Source organism: Nannospalax galili, unplaced genomic scaffold, assembly GCF_000622305.1.
Source record: "Nannospalax galili isolate Female #2095 unplaced genomic scaffold, S.galili_v1.0 scaffold213, whole genome shotgun sequence".
NCBI lineage: Eukaryota > Metazoa > Chordata > Mammalia > Rodentia > Spalacidae > Nannospalax > Nannospalax galili.
Genome location: NW_008335195.1, coordinates 3,370,125 through 3,383,823, shown reverse-complemented (window position 1 = coordinate 3,383,823; position 13,699 = coordinate 3,370,125). Strand labels below are relative to the sequence as shown.

The 13,699-nt window shown below is 39.3% G+C and overlaps 1 protein-coding gene across 6 annotated transcripts in view; it reads left to right on the top strand.

Moving 5' to 3' along the window:
* The window catches only part of Myo5a (myosin VA), a 231,618-nt gene that overhangs the window by 67,302 nt on the left and 150,617 nt on the right, over positions 1 to 13,699 (top strand). For all 6 annotated transcript variants that reach the window (XM_029561942.1, XM_029561943.1, XM_029561941.1 and 3 more), the window contains exons 2-3: positions 4,944 to 5,054; positions 12,500 to 12,671. In XM_029561942.1, coding sequence (XP_029417802.1) covers positions 4,944 to 5,054; positions 12,500 to 12,671 — 283 coding nt within the window. The remainder of the gene's footprint in view (positions 1 to 4,943; positions 5,055 to 12,499; positions 12,672 to 13,699) is intronic.

The following is a 13,699-nucleotide window of genomic DNA, read 5'->3' as shown; positions in this document are numbered from 1 at the left end:
TGAATATATTTAATAATAGTTCCTAAATATTTCATCAAAACATTCCATAATTGTTACATACATTGCTTAGTAGCCATGAGGAATACCAGTAATGTGTCAGATTCAGAAGAGGGTCATTGGTGATGATTCAGGATTTCTCCTTTCAGCTCATAGCTCAGAGGGACACACACACATGGCAGACAGTGGGTGAATGCACCAGTCATTAAACTGCTTATAATTTTAGTGGGGAAGCTAGAAAAGATGTGCACACACTATGTGGAAAGTGAATAGTGTATGTAGGAATTAATGGGAGAAGAGAGAATTGTGTGGGTCAGGTTTATTGGATTTCAAGGGTTGGCCAGTTCTTAGCACTGTCAAAGGATCTGAAGCATAGAACACAGCTGTTCTTTGTTCCCCTTCGTCAGCTTTCTTAACAAATGCAAGTTAGCACAGCTTCCCATTAGTTGTCTGCATTAGTCAAGGAGCTCTTTAGTACTGTCATCGTGGTAGAATTAAAAAGAAAAGAAAAGAAAAGGATTGATGCCTCCTTAAGCAGGCACTGGCATGAGCCAGTCCTGTCTAGTGCCCTTCTGGTGCATACAGGGCGAACCTGTCCCCAGAACCTGCCTTTCCAGTGCACTTCCCTTAGACAGAATTGCCTCATCAGTGCCAGGCATACCTCATTAAATTGTACTGTGGCAATTAAAGATGACTTTTATTTTATTTTATTGTAAAGTCTACTATGCAATTTAAATCTGCCCTAGGATTGTTTTCTCAGATTTTGACTATTAAAGAGTATAACCCATTTTGTTTTATCCTTGCTCTCATTTCTTACTTCATCCTAATTTCAGTTCTTCTGGTTCAAATTATCACAAATTTTTGATGTGTTTCTATTTTTAATTTTTAAAAATATTTGTTTTATTTATTTTAAAGTGCTCGGGGTTGAATCCAGGGTATTGTACAAGCTTGTCAAGCACTCTTCTGAACCAAGTAACTTCAGCCCCTACTTCTGCTTTTTAATGTGACCCACTGTAATCTTTCTCTCATTTTTCTATTGCCTACGGATTTTTGTGACTTTTTTGTTGCTGTTTTGCTCTACTCATAGTATGTTTCTCAAATCCCAAATCCTTGTTTTTCTTCTCCTACCAGTTCCTCTATCATTGCTTGTTCTTTCTTGCTTCTACTTCATGACTCGCTCTAAGTACCTGACTCATGTCCCATCTCAAACGTGCTTTCTGACCATGAACTCTGATGTGGCTCTAGGGAAAAATCCCTGAGCTAAACCTTTAGAGTTTGCCTTTGCTGCCTTTCATCCCAGTTTTCTCATCTCTTGTCCTTTTGTCTTAAAGAAAATTAATGTGTATGTGCTACTTATCAACTGTATGGAAAGAACTTGGGAAGCCATAGAGGGGATTCAAAGATGACTCTGAAGGTCTATATAGTTTAATGTAGGAGGTAAAGTTACCCAGAGCAGGTGTCTACCCTGCTTCTGATTCCTGCCCAAATTTCATTGCTCTGTCCCATTGAAGGTTTATCATGTACTCTAGGGCCCTTGTCTTTTTGCCTTGTTTCCCCTGGTCCATGTGCTAGATATGACTGGATAAGTTTAATTTTACTCCTTAGGGTTTCCATATGCATTTGTGTTGGGTCCTGGGGAAGGAGTGGAAGGTAGGGTGGGAAGTAACAGAGGCATGTCAGGATGAAATTTTGGTTCCTATGTATACAAACCCTGATTGGTCTAATTCTTGGATAGTTGTCACTGACATTATTAGTTGAAATGGAAAAGAGCCTCAAGGAGGCAATGGTGAACACAATAGACTGTCTTCTGACCTGTTTGTCCTTGGTTACTTTCCTAAGTCAGAGCCCTATTGCTATGGTCAGGGCTTTGGCCTCCCTTCACTATTTGTAAGTGCTTGTATCACTTTCTGGTTTTGTGGTCATACTTGGCAAAACTAAAAGTTGATAGCTGTATGTATGTCAGACCCAAACTGGTGTTTGTTTGAGGTCTTGTGCTATAGTCCTCACTACCCTGAAACTCATTGTCTTGCCCAGGATGACCTCAGACTTGCACCAATCCTTTTGCCTCAGCCTCTCAAGTACTCTGAATACACAAGTGTGTCACTAAAGCCCAGCTTTCCAAACTTTTTAAAAAATCACCAGTCATGAGATATAGCTGTTTAGAAAGCACTGTACTATGTCATGGCAATTTCCCCAAAGGAAGGCTTCGAAATCTTTGCCTTCTAAATCTTTGTCATGTCCTATACAGGGGCAAGCTGAAGTGTTTCACTCACCAGAACCATACCATTTATTTAAATTCTCTAGAGTCTACTTTGATTTACCCACTTCCTTTTCATTCTCTTCCCCACATCTTTAAATTCATCACGAATTCATTTAAATTTCTCCTTTGCTGAGGAATGGTCTTATTATAAGCTTCTATTACTTCTTTGTGGACAGTACTTAGCTCATCAGGAAATGTACACACACACACACACACACACACACACATACACACACACACACGCACGCACAAATCCCAAATTACTTAAGCTTAAAACCCCAAGTAAATTTATACCTTAGTCAATTTTAAAAATGAAATCTAGGCTCGTGGAGTTGGCTCTGTTGATAAAATACTTTGACGACCTGAGTTCAGATCCCCAGCATCCAGGTAAAAAGCAGGGCACTGCAGAATAATACCTGTAATCTCAACTCCAGGGAGGCAGAGATAGGCGGATCCCTGAAGCCTGTTGACCACCTAGTCGTGCTGAATGGGTGAGCTCCCAACATCAACCTCTGGCCTCCATGTCCACTCATATAACACATGTGTATGTACACCTGTTCACATGTACAAATGAAATTTAGCTTGGGCATAGTGGTGCACATAATCCTAGCTACTTGGTTGGCTGAAGCAGGAGGACCACAAGGCCTGCTTGGTCTACATAGCAAGTTTAGGTCAGCCTAGTGGATCCCTGTTTCTAGCTAAAAGAGGGCTGAGGGTGCAGCTCAGTAGTAGAGTGCTTTGTTAGCATAGGTTCAATCCCCAGGACTACAAAGAAAGAAAATGAACAGAACAGATGAAGATAGATGTAGAGATGACTTTATGTGAAATGAGGATATAAGTGTAGGCCAGAAACCAGATTTAGTCTGGCCCATATCAGTTGTGATATGTCTCCTTTTGCCAACTGAATCTACTTTAAAATAGGATTTGTTCATAAAACTTGACATTTGGACTTATATTTTTAGTTTTTTTTACATTTATTTATTTATTTGTGTGTGTGTGTGTGTGTGTGTGTGTGTGTTTTGGGGGGGAGCATTTGCTATGGTACACATGTGGAAGTCAGAGAACAACTTGCAGGAGTCAGTGCTCCCTTTCTATCATGTAGGTTCTGGGGATTAAATTTGGGTCACCAGGCATGGTGGTAAGCCTTACCAGCTGAGGTACTCAGATTTGTAAGATTTGTGCATGTTAATATATGTTGTTCTTTTTCTAAAAATTGACTGACTCAGATACAGAGAGATCAAGTTGAGGCTCTGGTTTTAGGACCTTGTAGTGATTATCATAGATTTTTTTTATGGTATTGAGGCTACTTGAGCCAAATGTATTGCTAGCCAAATGGTGGTAAGCCTTACCAGCTGAGGTACTCAGATTTGTAAGATTTGTGCATGTTAATATATGTTGTTCTTTTTCTAAAAAGTGACTGACTCAGATACAGAAAGATCAAGTTGAGGCTCTGGTTTTAGGACCTTGTAGTGATTATCATAGATTTTTTTTATGGTATTGAGGCTACTTGAGCCAAATGTATTGCTAGCCAAATACCTTTTTTTTTTTTTTTAAAAAAAAGAACCATTTTCCACTCATCTTTATAAAATAATGTGTATAAAATTTAAATAACTTTTTTTCTTCAACATTTAAAATTAGCAAGACTTTCTTCAAATATACTGCCTTTAAATCATATGTGGCTCAAGGCCACAAGCTTGTTCCCTTCTCTGCACCAGAACAGTTCCTGAAGTGTATCTGAGAAACCACCAAGACTATGCAGATGATGAAAACCATAATAAATATTCATATTTTAAATACTGCCATAAAAGATGGCTATGCTGCCGAACTAACTAAACTTACTAAGTTAACTAAAACCTTAGATCTTTGAAAATAGATGTCATATGTATATTTTTATCTCAAACTACATTTTCTTTTGGGTGGCATTTACTATATAAAGAAAAGTCAAGTTTTAACTTTAACTATTTTTCCAGAGCACATTATATGATTTGGGAATGATGGGGGTACTGGGCTAATCTGCTTTTCTGCTTCTAATTTAAAAAGTAAATATCATGCCAGACACAGTATATGCCTGTAATCACAATCCTCAGGAGGATAAACAGGAGGCTTATGAGTTCAAGGTCAACTGGACTATTGTAGTTAAGACTGTGACAGAACAACACACAAAAAGCAAATTTAAAGATTCCTTTTTGTTATTTTTTATTTTTTATTTTTTGAAACAAGGTCTCATGTAGTCTGGGATGGCCTCTAATTCATTATATAGCTGAGGCTGGCTTTGAATTTCTGACCTTCCTGCTGTCACTTCCCCAGTGCTGGGATTATAGGTATACACTACCAAACTGAGTTTAAGAATGTTTTTAAAAAATTGTTTGGGGGCTAGAGAAATGACTCAGCATTTAAGAGCACTGGCTGCTCTTTCAGAGAACCCAGGTTTGGTTTCCAACACCCACATGGTAGTTCACAACCATCTTTTACTACAGTTCCAGGGAATCCTATGACCTCTTCTGGTTTCTGAGGGCATTGCATGTATGTGGTACACTTACATATGTGCAGGCAAAATACTCATACACATAAAATAAAAATTAAATAAATGAAAATTAAAAATAATTGTTTAGTTATGTCATATTTATATATGATTGTTAAAGTGATTAATTTAATGGCTTAAAAGCTTTCCCTTTTTGTCTTCTAGTTTGCCAGGGTTTGGATACCAGATCCCGAGGAAGTATGGAAGTCAGCAGAGTTGCTCAAAGATTATAAGCCCGGAGATCAGGTTCTACTGCTGCACCTTGAGGAAGGAAAGGTGTGTTTCACTTCCATTTCTTGTCTTCCACCTAAAATGAAGGAAGTTGAAAGATTTAAGTGTACTGTGATTTGCTTAATCCCAATTAGAATTTAAATTTTGGGTTAATCTAATATTTTTATTTACTAAATTGATAAAAATGTCAAACCTATCCTAATGACAAAGGTGAATGAAAATAGGTGCTTTAAAACTCCATTATTTTGGCTTATGAATTTATTATGCTCATCAAATTTACTTTAACATCTAGTTCTAATACCTAAAATATGTCTGTTTGACTATATTTTATATTAATGACAGAATTAAGCTTATTTCACATTAACTAAGGACCAGTCTAAGATTTGATATTTACTGAAGGTAACAATTTGAGAAATATTTCCTAAGAAGCCATTATATCTGAAGCATTTTGCTAGTTACCAGAAGACCTTGAGATCAATTGTGTCTCTGAATGGTCTATTCACTGTGTAACTGAACTCTTCTTAGTTCTACTGTTTTTAATTTCTCCACTGCATTTGATAGGATATGTCACACTATTTCTTAAAAACCTTTGTGATATTAATTTTCTTTAAAGAACTAAAGTCTGACTTTTGAGTGCTCTACCCAAAATGGGACATCTATATCACCTCTCTAAGGCTCAAGGAACATTGCAGAAGAGAGGGTGGAAAGAATGTAAGAGCTGGAGAATGGGGAGAAGTGTTGTGAAATGATGTTTTCTGAACATCATATGACTGTTGCACCCATGAACTCCCAGCAGCAGTGGTCACCTGCATAAGACCTGCACAAGACTGGGCCTATCAGCATTCCTTCATAAGTGGAGGAGGGGCTTATGAGGCTCTGTCCTTCCCCAAGGAGCCATAGACTTGTCAGTGGCTGCTGGGGGAGGGGAGTCATATTCCTCAGTGGTATGGTCATTGGTAAGTTGTCCTTCCTTGAATAAGTAACCCCCTACCCATGCTCATACAGGTAATCTTAACTAAATATAGTGGACCACAAAAAAAAAGACACAAGTAGGAGTAGGATTAAGTAGGAAGGGGAAGGTGGTAAAAGAAGGTAATGATACGGGATATATATATATATATATGAATTTGTGAAACAATTTAAAAAAGAATTTATAGTATGGGTTGGGTGTGATAGCTCATTCCTAAAATGTCAGCATTTGGGAGGCTAGGGTACAAGGAGTACAAGTTTGAGGTCAGCTTGGTCTACATGTTGAGAACTTGTTCCCAAAACAAAATAAGGGCCAGTGAGATGGCTCAGCAGGTAAAGACTCTTGCTGCCAAGACTAATGAGCTGAATTCAGTTTCCAGAATCCACATAGCAGAAGGAAAACTGACTCCTAGAAGTTGTTTTCTGGCCTCCACACTCCACTGTGGCATGCATGTGCTCACACACGTACACCCATACATAAATAAACAAATCAATAAATGTAATTTTAAAAACTTATAAAGAACAGGGGCTTAGAGAGATGGCTCAGTGGTTAAGAGCACTGACTGCTCTTGCAGAGAACCCAAGTTCAATTACCAGCACTCACGTGACGGCTAATAACCATCTTATAACTCCAGTTCCAGGGGACCCAGTGCCCTCTTCTGATCTCCATGGGCATTGCATGACATGAGTGCACCTATCTACATGCAAGCAAAACACATAAAATAAATATTTTTTAAAAAATTATAAAGAACATCTGGGCATGGTGGTGCATGCCTGTAGTCCCAGCACTTGGGAGGCAGAGACAAGCAGACCTCTGTGAGTTCAAGGCCAGCCTGGTCTACATAGTGAGTTCCAGGACAGCTGGGGCTACAGGGAGACCCTGCTTCAAAAAGACCAAAAAAAAAAAAAAATTATAAAGAACAAAACAAGAAAAAAATTATAATTTAGCCAGGGAAGCTGGATATAAACACATAAAAAGTTAATTAGGAGATAAAGTAGTGTAACTATAGAATTCTCACAATTTTAAAACGTAAGTTTATATCCTTCAAACAATTATCATGCATTGAAGACTTACTGTGTGCCAGACTGATTCTGACTCCATTATAACAACTTATTTAATCTTTACAACAATACTATAAAGTAGGACTATTACTATTCCCATTTTATTTTATTTTTTGTTTGTTTGGAGGCAAAGATTTCATGTATCACAGGCTGACCTTGATCCTCTTTCCTCCATCGCCTAAGTGCTGGGATAACAGCCACGTGACACCGTGTCTGGCTTTGTTGTTCCTATTTTATAGATGAAACTAGCTCAAAGAGTTTGAGTGACTTGCTCAGAGTTATACAACTCTTAAGGAATGAAGTATTCTTTGAAGCCAGGAGATTTTCTTTCATGATCTCTGCTAATCTGCTATCCCATAGGAAGAGTAAGGACTTAAGGATTGCAATAGAGGAAAGTATTAATATGGGCTGTGTTGTTATGGAAGACTTCATAGCAGGAGGATTTTTGACTCTGGAGAGGGATCAGAGAGGGGAGGGGACGGAAGGGGAGGGGAGGGGAGGAGAGAGAGAGAGAGAGAGAGAGACTCTTAAGATAGTCTTGCTGTGTTAACCAGGCTGGCCTTGAACTCCTAGGTGCAAGTGATCCTTCTATGTCAGCCACATAAGTAGCTGGTGTAAGCATAAGCCAAAATGCCTGCCTTCAAAGCTGTAGTTTGTGCTGAAAAAGAGAACCAGGTAGATAGATCCTTGAGGGCTGAAATATGTGTGAAGACTGTGAACATAACAAGATTATTGGAGTGGACATTTAGAAAGGTATGTGGTTTGGTTCAATAAATACCTGCTCCTGTGACCATGTTAAGAAATGACAAAGGTTGGGGCTAGAGAGATGGCTTAGTGGTTAAGAGCACTGACTGCTCTTGTAGAGGACCTGGGTTCGATTCCCAGCACCCACGTGGCGGCTACAAACCATCCTTAACTCCAGTTCCAGGGGAATCTGAAGCCCTCTTCTGACCTCTGAGGCATTGCACGACATGGGTGTGCTCACATATATGCAGGCAATATACTTGTACACATAAAACAAAAAATAACTAAATAAAATATTTTTTTAAAAAGTGACAAAGGTGCCGGGTGTGGTGGCACAGGCTTTTAATCTCAGCACCTGGTAGGCAGAGGTAGGTGGATCTCTGTGAGTTCAAGGCTAGCCTGGTCTACATAGTGAGTTCCAGGCCAGCTGGGGCTACAGGGAGATCCTGTCTCAAAAAGACCAAAAGAAAAAAAAAAACAAAAAAAAACCCCAAAAAACCCCAAACAAGAAATGACAAAGGCATGGTTTTTTACCCTACTGTCAGGTAAAAGAGACATAATAAAAACAAATCAGAATAAAAAATAGATGAGAGAAATATGTGGTCAAGGCTGGGAAGTCAGGTAGTCACTGTCTGAAGGTACTTGAAAAAGCATGTTCACAGGCTGGAAAGTATACACAATAATTTGTAGTTGATAACAAGTTCTATGTTGGTGGGATGTGAAGTGAGAGCATGGGTTGTGAACCATACTATAGGGTGCTAGTGTTTTTAATAAAACTCTTGAACTTCACTGGTATGTGATAGGGAGAATGTATTTTAAAATAAGAATGGGTTGGATTTAGTTTCAGAGAGGGCTCATTGGTGGAAGTGTGGAATATGAAATTCAGGAAAGCAAATTTGAGACAAGGAGACTAGGTCGGGAAGAATTAGACCAAATAAAGAAAGCCTTAAACATCAAACTATGGAAATAGCTTACTTAACATTTCTCATCATCTGCTTTGTATTAAACATTATATTAGATCTGTTGGGCTATATTTTCTCATGTCAGCTCACAGCTGCATAGGTTGATAGGTGGTATTTTCCACTGTTTTCAGAAGGAAACCAAGACTCAGAGGCATCAGGCAGGTTTGCCTGAGGTCAATGCAATTAACAAAAGAAATTCTTCAGCAGGATGTAATCACACACACTGTAATCCCAGCACTTAGAAAGTAAAATCAGGAGAGTTGGGAGGCCATAGTTATCTTGAACTATGGTCTTCAAGGTCATGTGTGGGCTTCAACTATGACTTCAAGGTCAGTGTGGGCTACATGAACCCTGTCTCAAAGAGAAGAAGAGAGGGAGGGGAAGAGAGCTACAGAGAGAGAGGGGGGGGAGAGAGGAGAGAGAGAGAGAGAGAGAAAGAAAGGGATTTGCCTGGGTAGAGAGACCAGAAGTCTGGAAGTGCCTTGTTGCACCTTGATTGGCATACAGAGTTTTGGCCCAGGTCTCCTACTTCAAGCTTGTGCACCGGTAGCATCAGAGCCAAGTAGAGCTGGTCAGGATGGTCATGTCATGCAGCCCGCCATTTTTGCTAACATATTGAGCCTGTCATTTTTCTTGTTTGTGGTTCTCTATCACTACAAGGCAGTCAACTATCCCAAGAAGCAGAAATGAAAATGGTGCTCTCTGCCCCAGGGTTCCAGGACATAGTCTGAGGCAAGATGGAGGGTGTGAAGGGCCTTCACACTTCATTTCATCTCTCCTACCCATCAGAGCATACAAAGCAGCTACACCTGGAGTTTTCCAAACAACTTTTTTTTTTCGGTCTTTTTGAGACAGGGTCTCTCTGTAGCCCCAGCTGTCCTGGAACACACTGTGTGGACCAGGCTGGCCTTGAACTCACAGACTTCTGCCTGCCTCTGCCTCCCGAGTGCTGGGATTAAAGGCGTGCACCACCATGCCTGGCCCAAACAACTTTTATGTCTTCAAAGTCTTCCTTAACCTTATGGAACAAGAATCTACCACTGAATAGGGCCCAGTTATAGGAGTTGCTTTCTGTTCTACTCCCTCCCTGAATACAAATCAATCAATCAATCAATCAATCAATCTATCTATCTATCTATCTATCTAGCTATCTATCTATCTATCTATCATCTATCAATCATATATACATCTATCTGTCATCTATCATCAATATATATATATATATATTGAAAGAGCAGTTCTTAGAACAGGGCATAATTAAGAATAATAGACATTATAAAGTCTCTCTGCAATTAACCAATGATCATCCCCCTTTTAGAAAATACAGTCTAGCCGGGTGTGGTAGTGTATGCCTTTAATCCCAGCACTCGGGAGGCAGAGGCAGGTAGATCCCTGGGAGTTCAAGGCCAGCCTGGTCTACATAGTGAGTTCCAGGACAGCTGGGGCTACAGGGAAACCCTGTCTCAAAAAAACCAAAAAAAAAAAAAAAAAAGAAAAAAAAAGAAAATACAGTCTCTTAAGGTCCTAGATTAAAATAGAAAAAAAAAATGGTCCATGCAATATTAGAAATGCATATTTATTTGATAATGGCCAGTGATTTTAGAGAAACAGATTATATGTATTTGAGGACTAATTCTAATAAGAAATGTTCATGAATAGATTAAACTGGATTGTAGATGATCCCTGCCATACTAGTGTCTTCTCTAATATCCCAGTTACATTTCCTTTCCTCACTGACCACATAATAACCCCATCCTCCCACAAAGATTGAGAAGAGCATTCTGGGATGCCCCCCCTCTTTCTAGTCATAGGGCTAACACCCCATGATGAATTATATTACCAATTAACCCATGCAGATTGTGGGCATTTCTAAATGCTCTACATCTTCTGGGGTTCTCTCTCTCTGTATTTTCATGCTACTGGGAGATAAACATTGTAGGTGAGTAGAAAAGGAGAATATAGTGAAGAGAATTTAAATTACTCTGATGGGGGGCCAGTAAGGGAGCAGGCAGCTGTGTACTGACAGGGCAGTACAAGGACCAGTCAGCCATGGAAAAGAACATTATACCCTGAGATTCACACAGAAAAGCCAGGGGCAATTTTTCTCTCCTTTACTGTAATCCATTCATACTTGATTTGAACATTTGACCTCTGTGTACATCTTCAGTACCAATAAAAGTAGCTTATCCCTCTCTCTATAATTGAACCTACCTTTCTTTCCCTTATACTTGTCCTGTGCTATTTGTCTTTAATACATAGTTGAGTGACAATTTCTATAGTTGACTTAGTCATAAAGCCCCCATATTCCTATGATTTTAGAATACATAGTACTTATAAGGTGGGACATTCCTTTAATCCCAACACTTGGGAGGCAAAAGCAGATGGATCTCTGTGCGTTAGAGGTCAGCCTGATCTATATAGTGAGTTCCAAGCCAGCCAGTGCTATATAGTGAGATCCTGTCTCAAAACAAAAACAGAAACAAAAAAACCAACAAAAAACCCAAAGCAAAACCACAAAACAAAAGGAACAATGCATAATACTTTTTAGCTTTTTAAACATTTATTGTATGTGTGTATTTGTGTGTGTGTGCATACACATGCATGCACAGTCCATAGTGCACCTGTAGAAATCCACTACAGGTGTCAGTTCTCTCCTTTTATTATGTGGAAGTTCCCCTGGTATACAGGATCAAACTCAGGTCATCAGGTTGACAGTGAGTGCTTTTACATGCTGAACCATCTCACCAGCCCACATAATAGTTCTCAATGTTTGGAGTCAGGCATCTCATTAAAATCTAATGAAAAGTATGAATTGTCTTTCCCACAAAAGTTCACATACATGCACGTATGTATAGAAAGTGTGGCACATAGTTTCAAGGAAGTCTTAGGCTTCTTGGGGTTCAGGAATCCTGAGATCTTACAGCATGCCAAGCATTGTCTCTTTACATTTTACCACAACTTTATGAATTATTTTTTATGCCATCTCACAAGTGAAAGATTTAGGTTAAATAATATACACAAAACTATATAAAAGGTAAGTACTAGTATTAGGGTTTGAACCCAGGTTAATCTGACTCTAGAGCTAAGCTTTTGACCTCTGTTATATTGCCTAAGACTTCTCACAGATAAAATGAAGATGGGGAAGAAAACTCATTTAATGGTTAAAAATTACTGGGCAAAATGCTGTACTTTGCATGTTGTTATAGTTTCATTCTGTTTCTGTGATAAAACACTGGACAAAAGCAACTTGGGGTGGAAAGGATTTATTTGGCTTATATTTCCAGGTAACAATCTATGATTGAGGGAAGTCAGGGGAGGAACCTGAAGCAGGAACCATGATGGACCACTGCTTGCTAACTCACTCTCTCAAAGTTTCATGGTTATCCAGCTTTCTGCCTAGGAATGGTGCCACATTCAGTACATCAATTAATAATCAAGACAATCCCTCACAGACATGCCCATAGGCCAGTCTGATCCAGGAAATTCCTCAATTGAGGCTTTCTTTTCAGATGACTCTAGATTATGTCAGGTTGACAATTATGGCTAACAAGGACATATATCCAATGAAAAAGAAGACATTTCTTCTTATTTTCCATTTCTACAAGTTTTTGTGATAATAGAAAAAAATGACAGGAAATGAATACATTTAATAGCTAAGAGGCAAATCAGAAATAGGGAAAAATGAAAATGCTCGGGCCTGTTGTTCATGTTCATTGCCATTACTGATACAGATGCTGTATCTTATGTTCTCAGGATTTGGAATACCGTCTAGATCCAAAGACCAAGGAGCTGCCTCATTTACGGAACCCTGACATTCTTGTTGGAGAGAATGACCTCACAGCCCTCAGCTATCTTCACGAGCCTGCTGTGCTTCATAATCTCAGAGTTCGCTTCATTGATTCCAAACTCATTTATACTTACTGTGGTATGTATGCTTTGCTTAGTGAACTGTGACCCTTTCCTCTGATATATGTAGCAATAGAAATGTTGTATATAGGGAAAGCCAGCTGTGGTTAGATTTTCTCTCTCTCTTAAAGACTTATTATTTGAGAGAGAGAGAGAGAGGGAGGGAGGGAGAGAGAGAGAGAGAAGTACAGTATACACATAGGTCAGAAGAGGGCATTGTATTCATTAGAGCTGGAGTTACAAGTGTTTGTGAGCTGCCAGACATGGATGCTGGGAACTGAACTTAGGTCCTCTGCAAGAATAAAACACATTCTTAACTGCTAAGCCATCTCTTCGGTCCCTGGATTTTCTCTCTCTATAAATATCACTTCAGAGTTAACAAAAAAGATTGCTAGCATTCACTAGCTAAGTTGCATTTCTTGCCAAATAAAGTCATTCATCAATTTATATGATTTTGATCAAATAGAAAGAGCCTATCTGTTGGATTCCCCCCTACCTAACTCATATGTCAAATTTAGTGCCAAAGTCACCATTTCTTTTTTTCTCTTCCAAAGACTGCTATATGAAGAGTAGATGCCCAAGGTTCAAATTTAGCACCATCTTTCTTCCCACTGACTTAGAAGTACAGGCACACATGAGTTATGGTAAATCTTACCTCCTCCCTGTAGTGTTTGCTGCCAGGAGCCCTGCCCATGAATTCTTTCATCTCAGAAATGAAGCTTGAGGATACATGTACAGCTGTAGTCTTCCCATCCCCCGTCCAGCTTTGTTTTCCCCTCTGCTCTATTTTGTTATGTATTTCCTTCCACCATTCTAACTTTCTCTTCCCCTGATATGTCTCTTACTAATCATGTCTCTCCTGAGGCTCAGATCTGATGTCTATTCATTCCCATCTGTGGTCATTGGTTTGCTGACCCATCCAGTGCCTTCCAGGTCTCAAACTCACTAGGAGGGCTGCTTCTGCCTCCTGAATGCTGGGATTAAAGGTGTGCACCACCACATTCAGCCACTATCTTGGTTTTAAATAGGAGTAGCCACTTTCTCTTC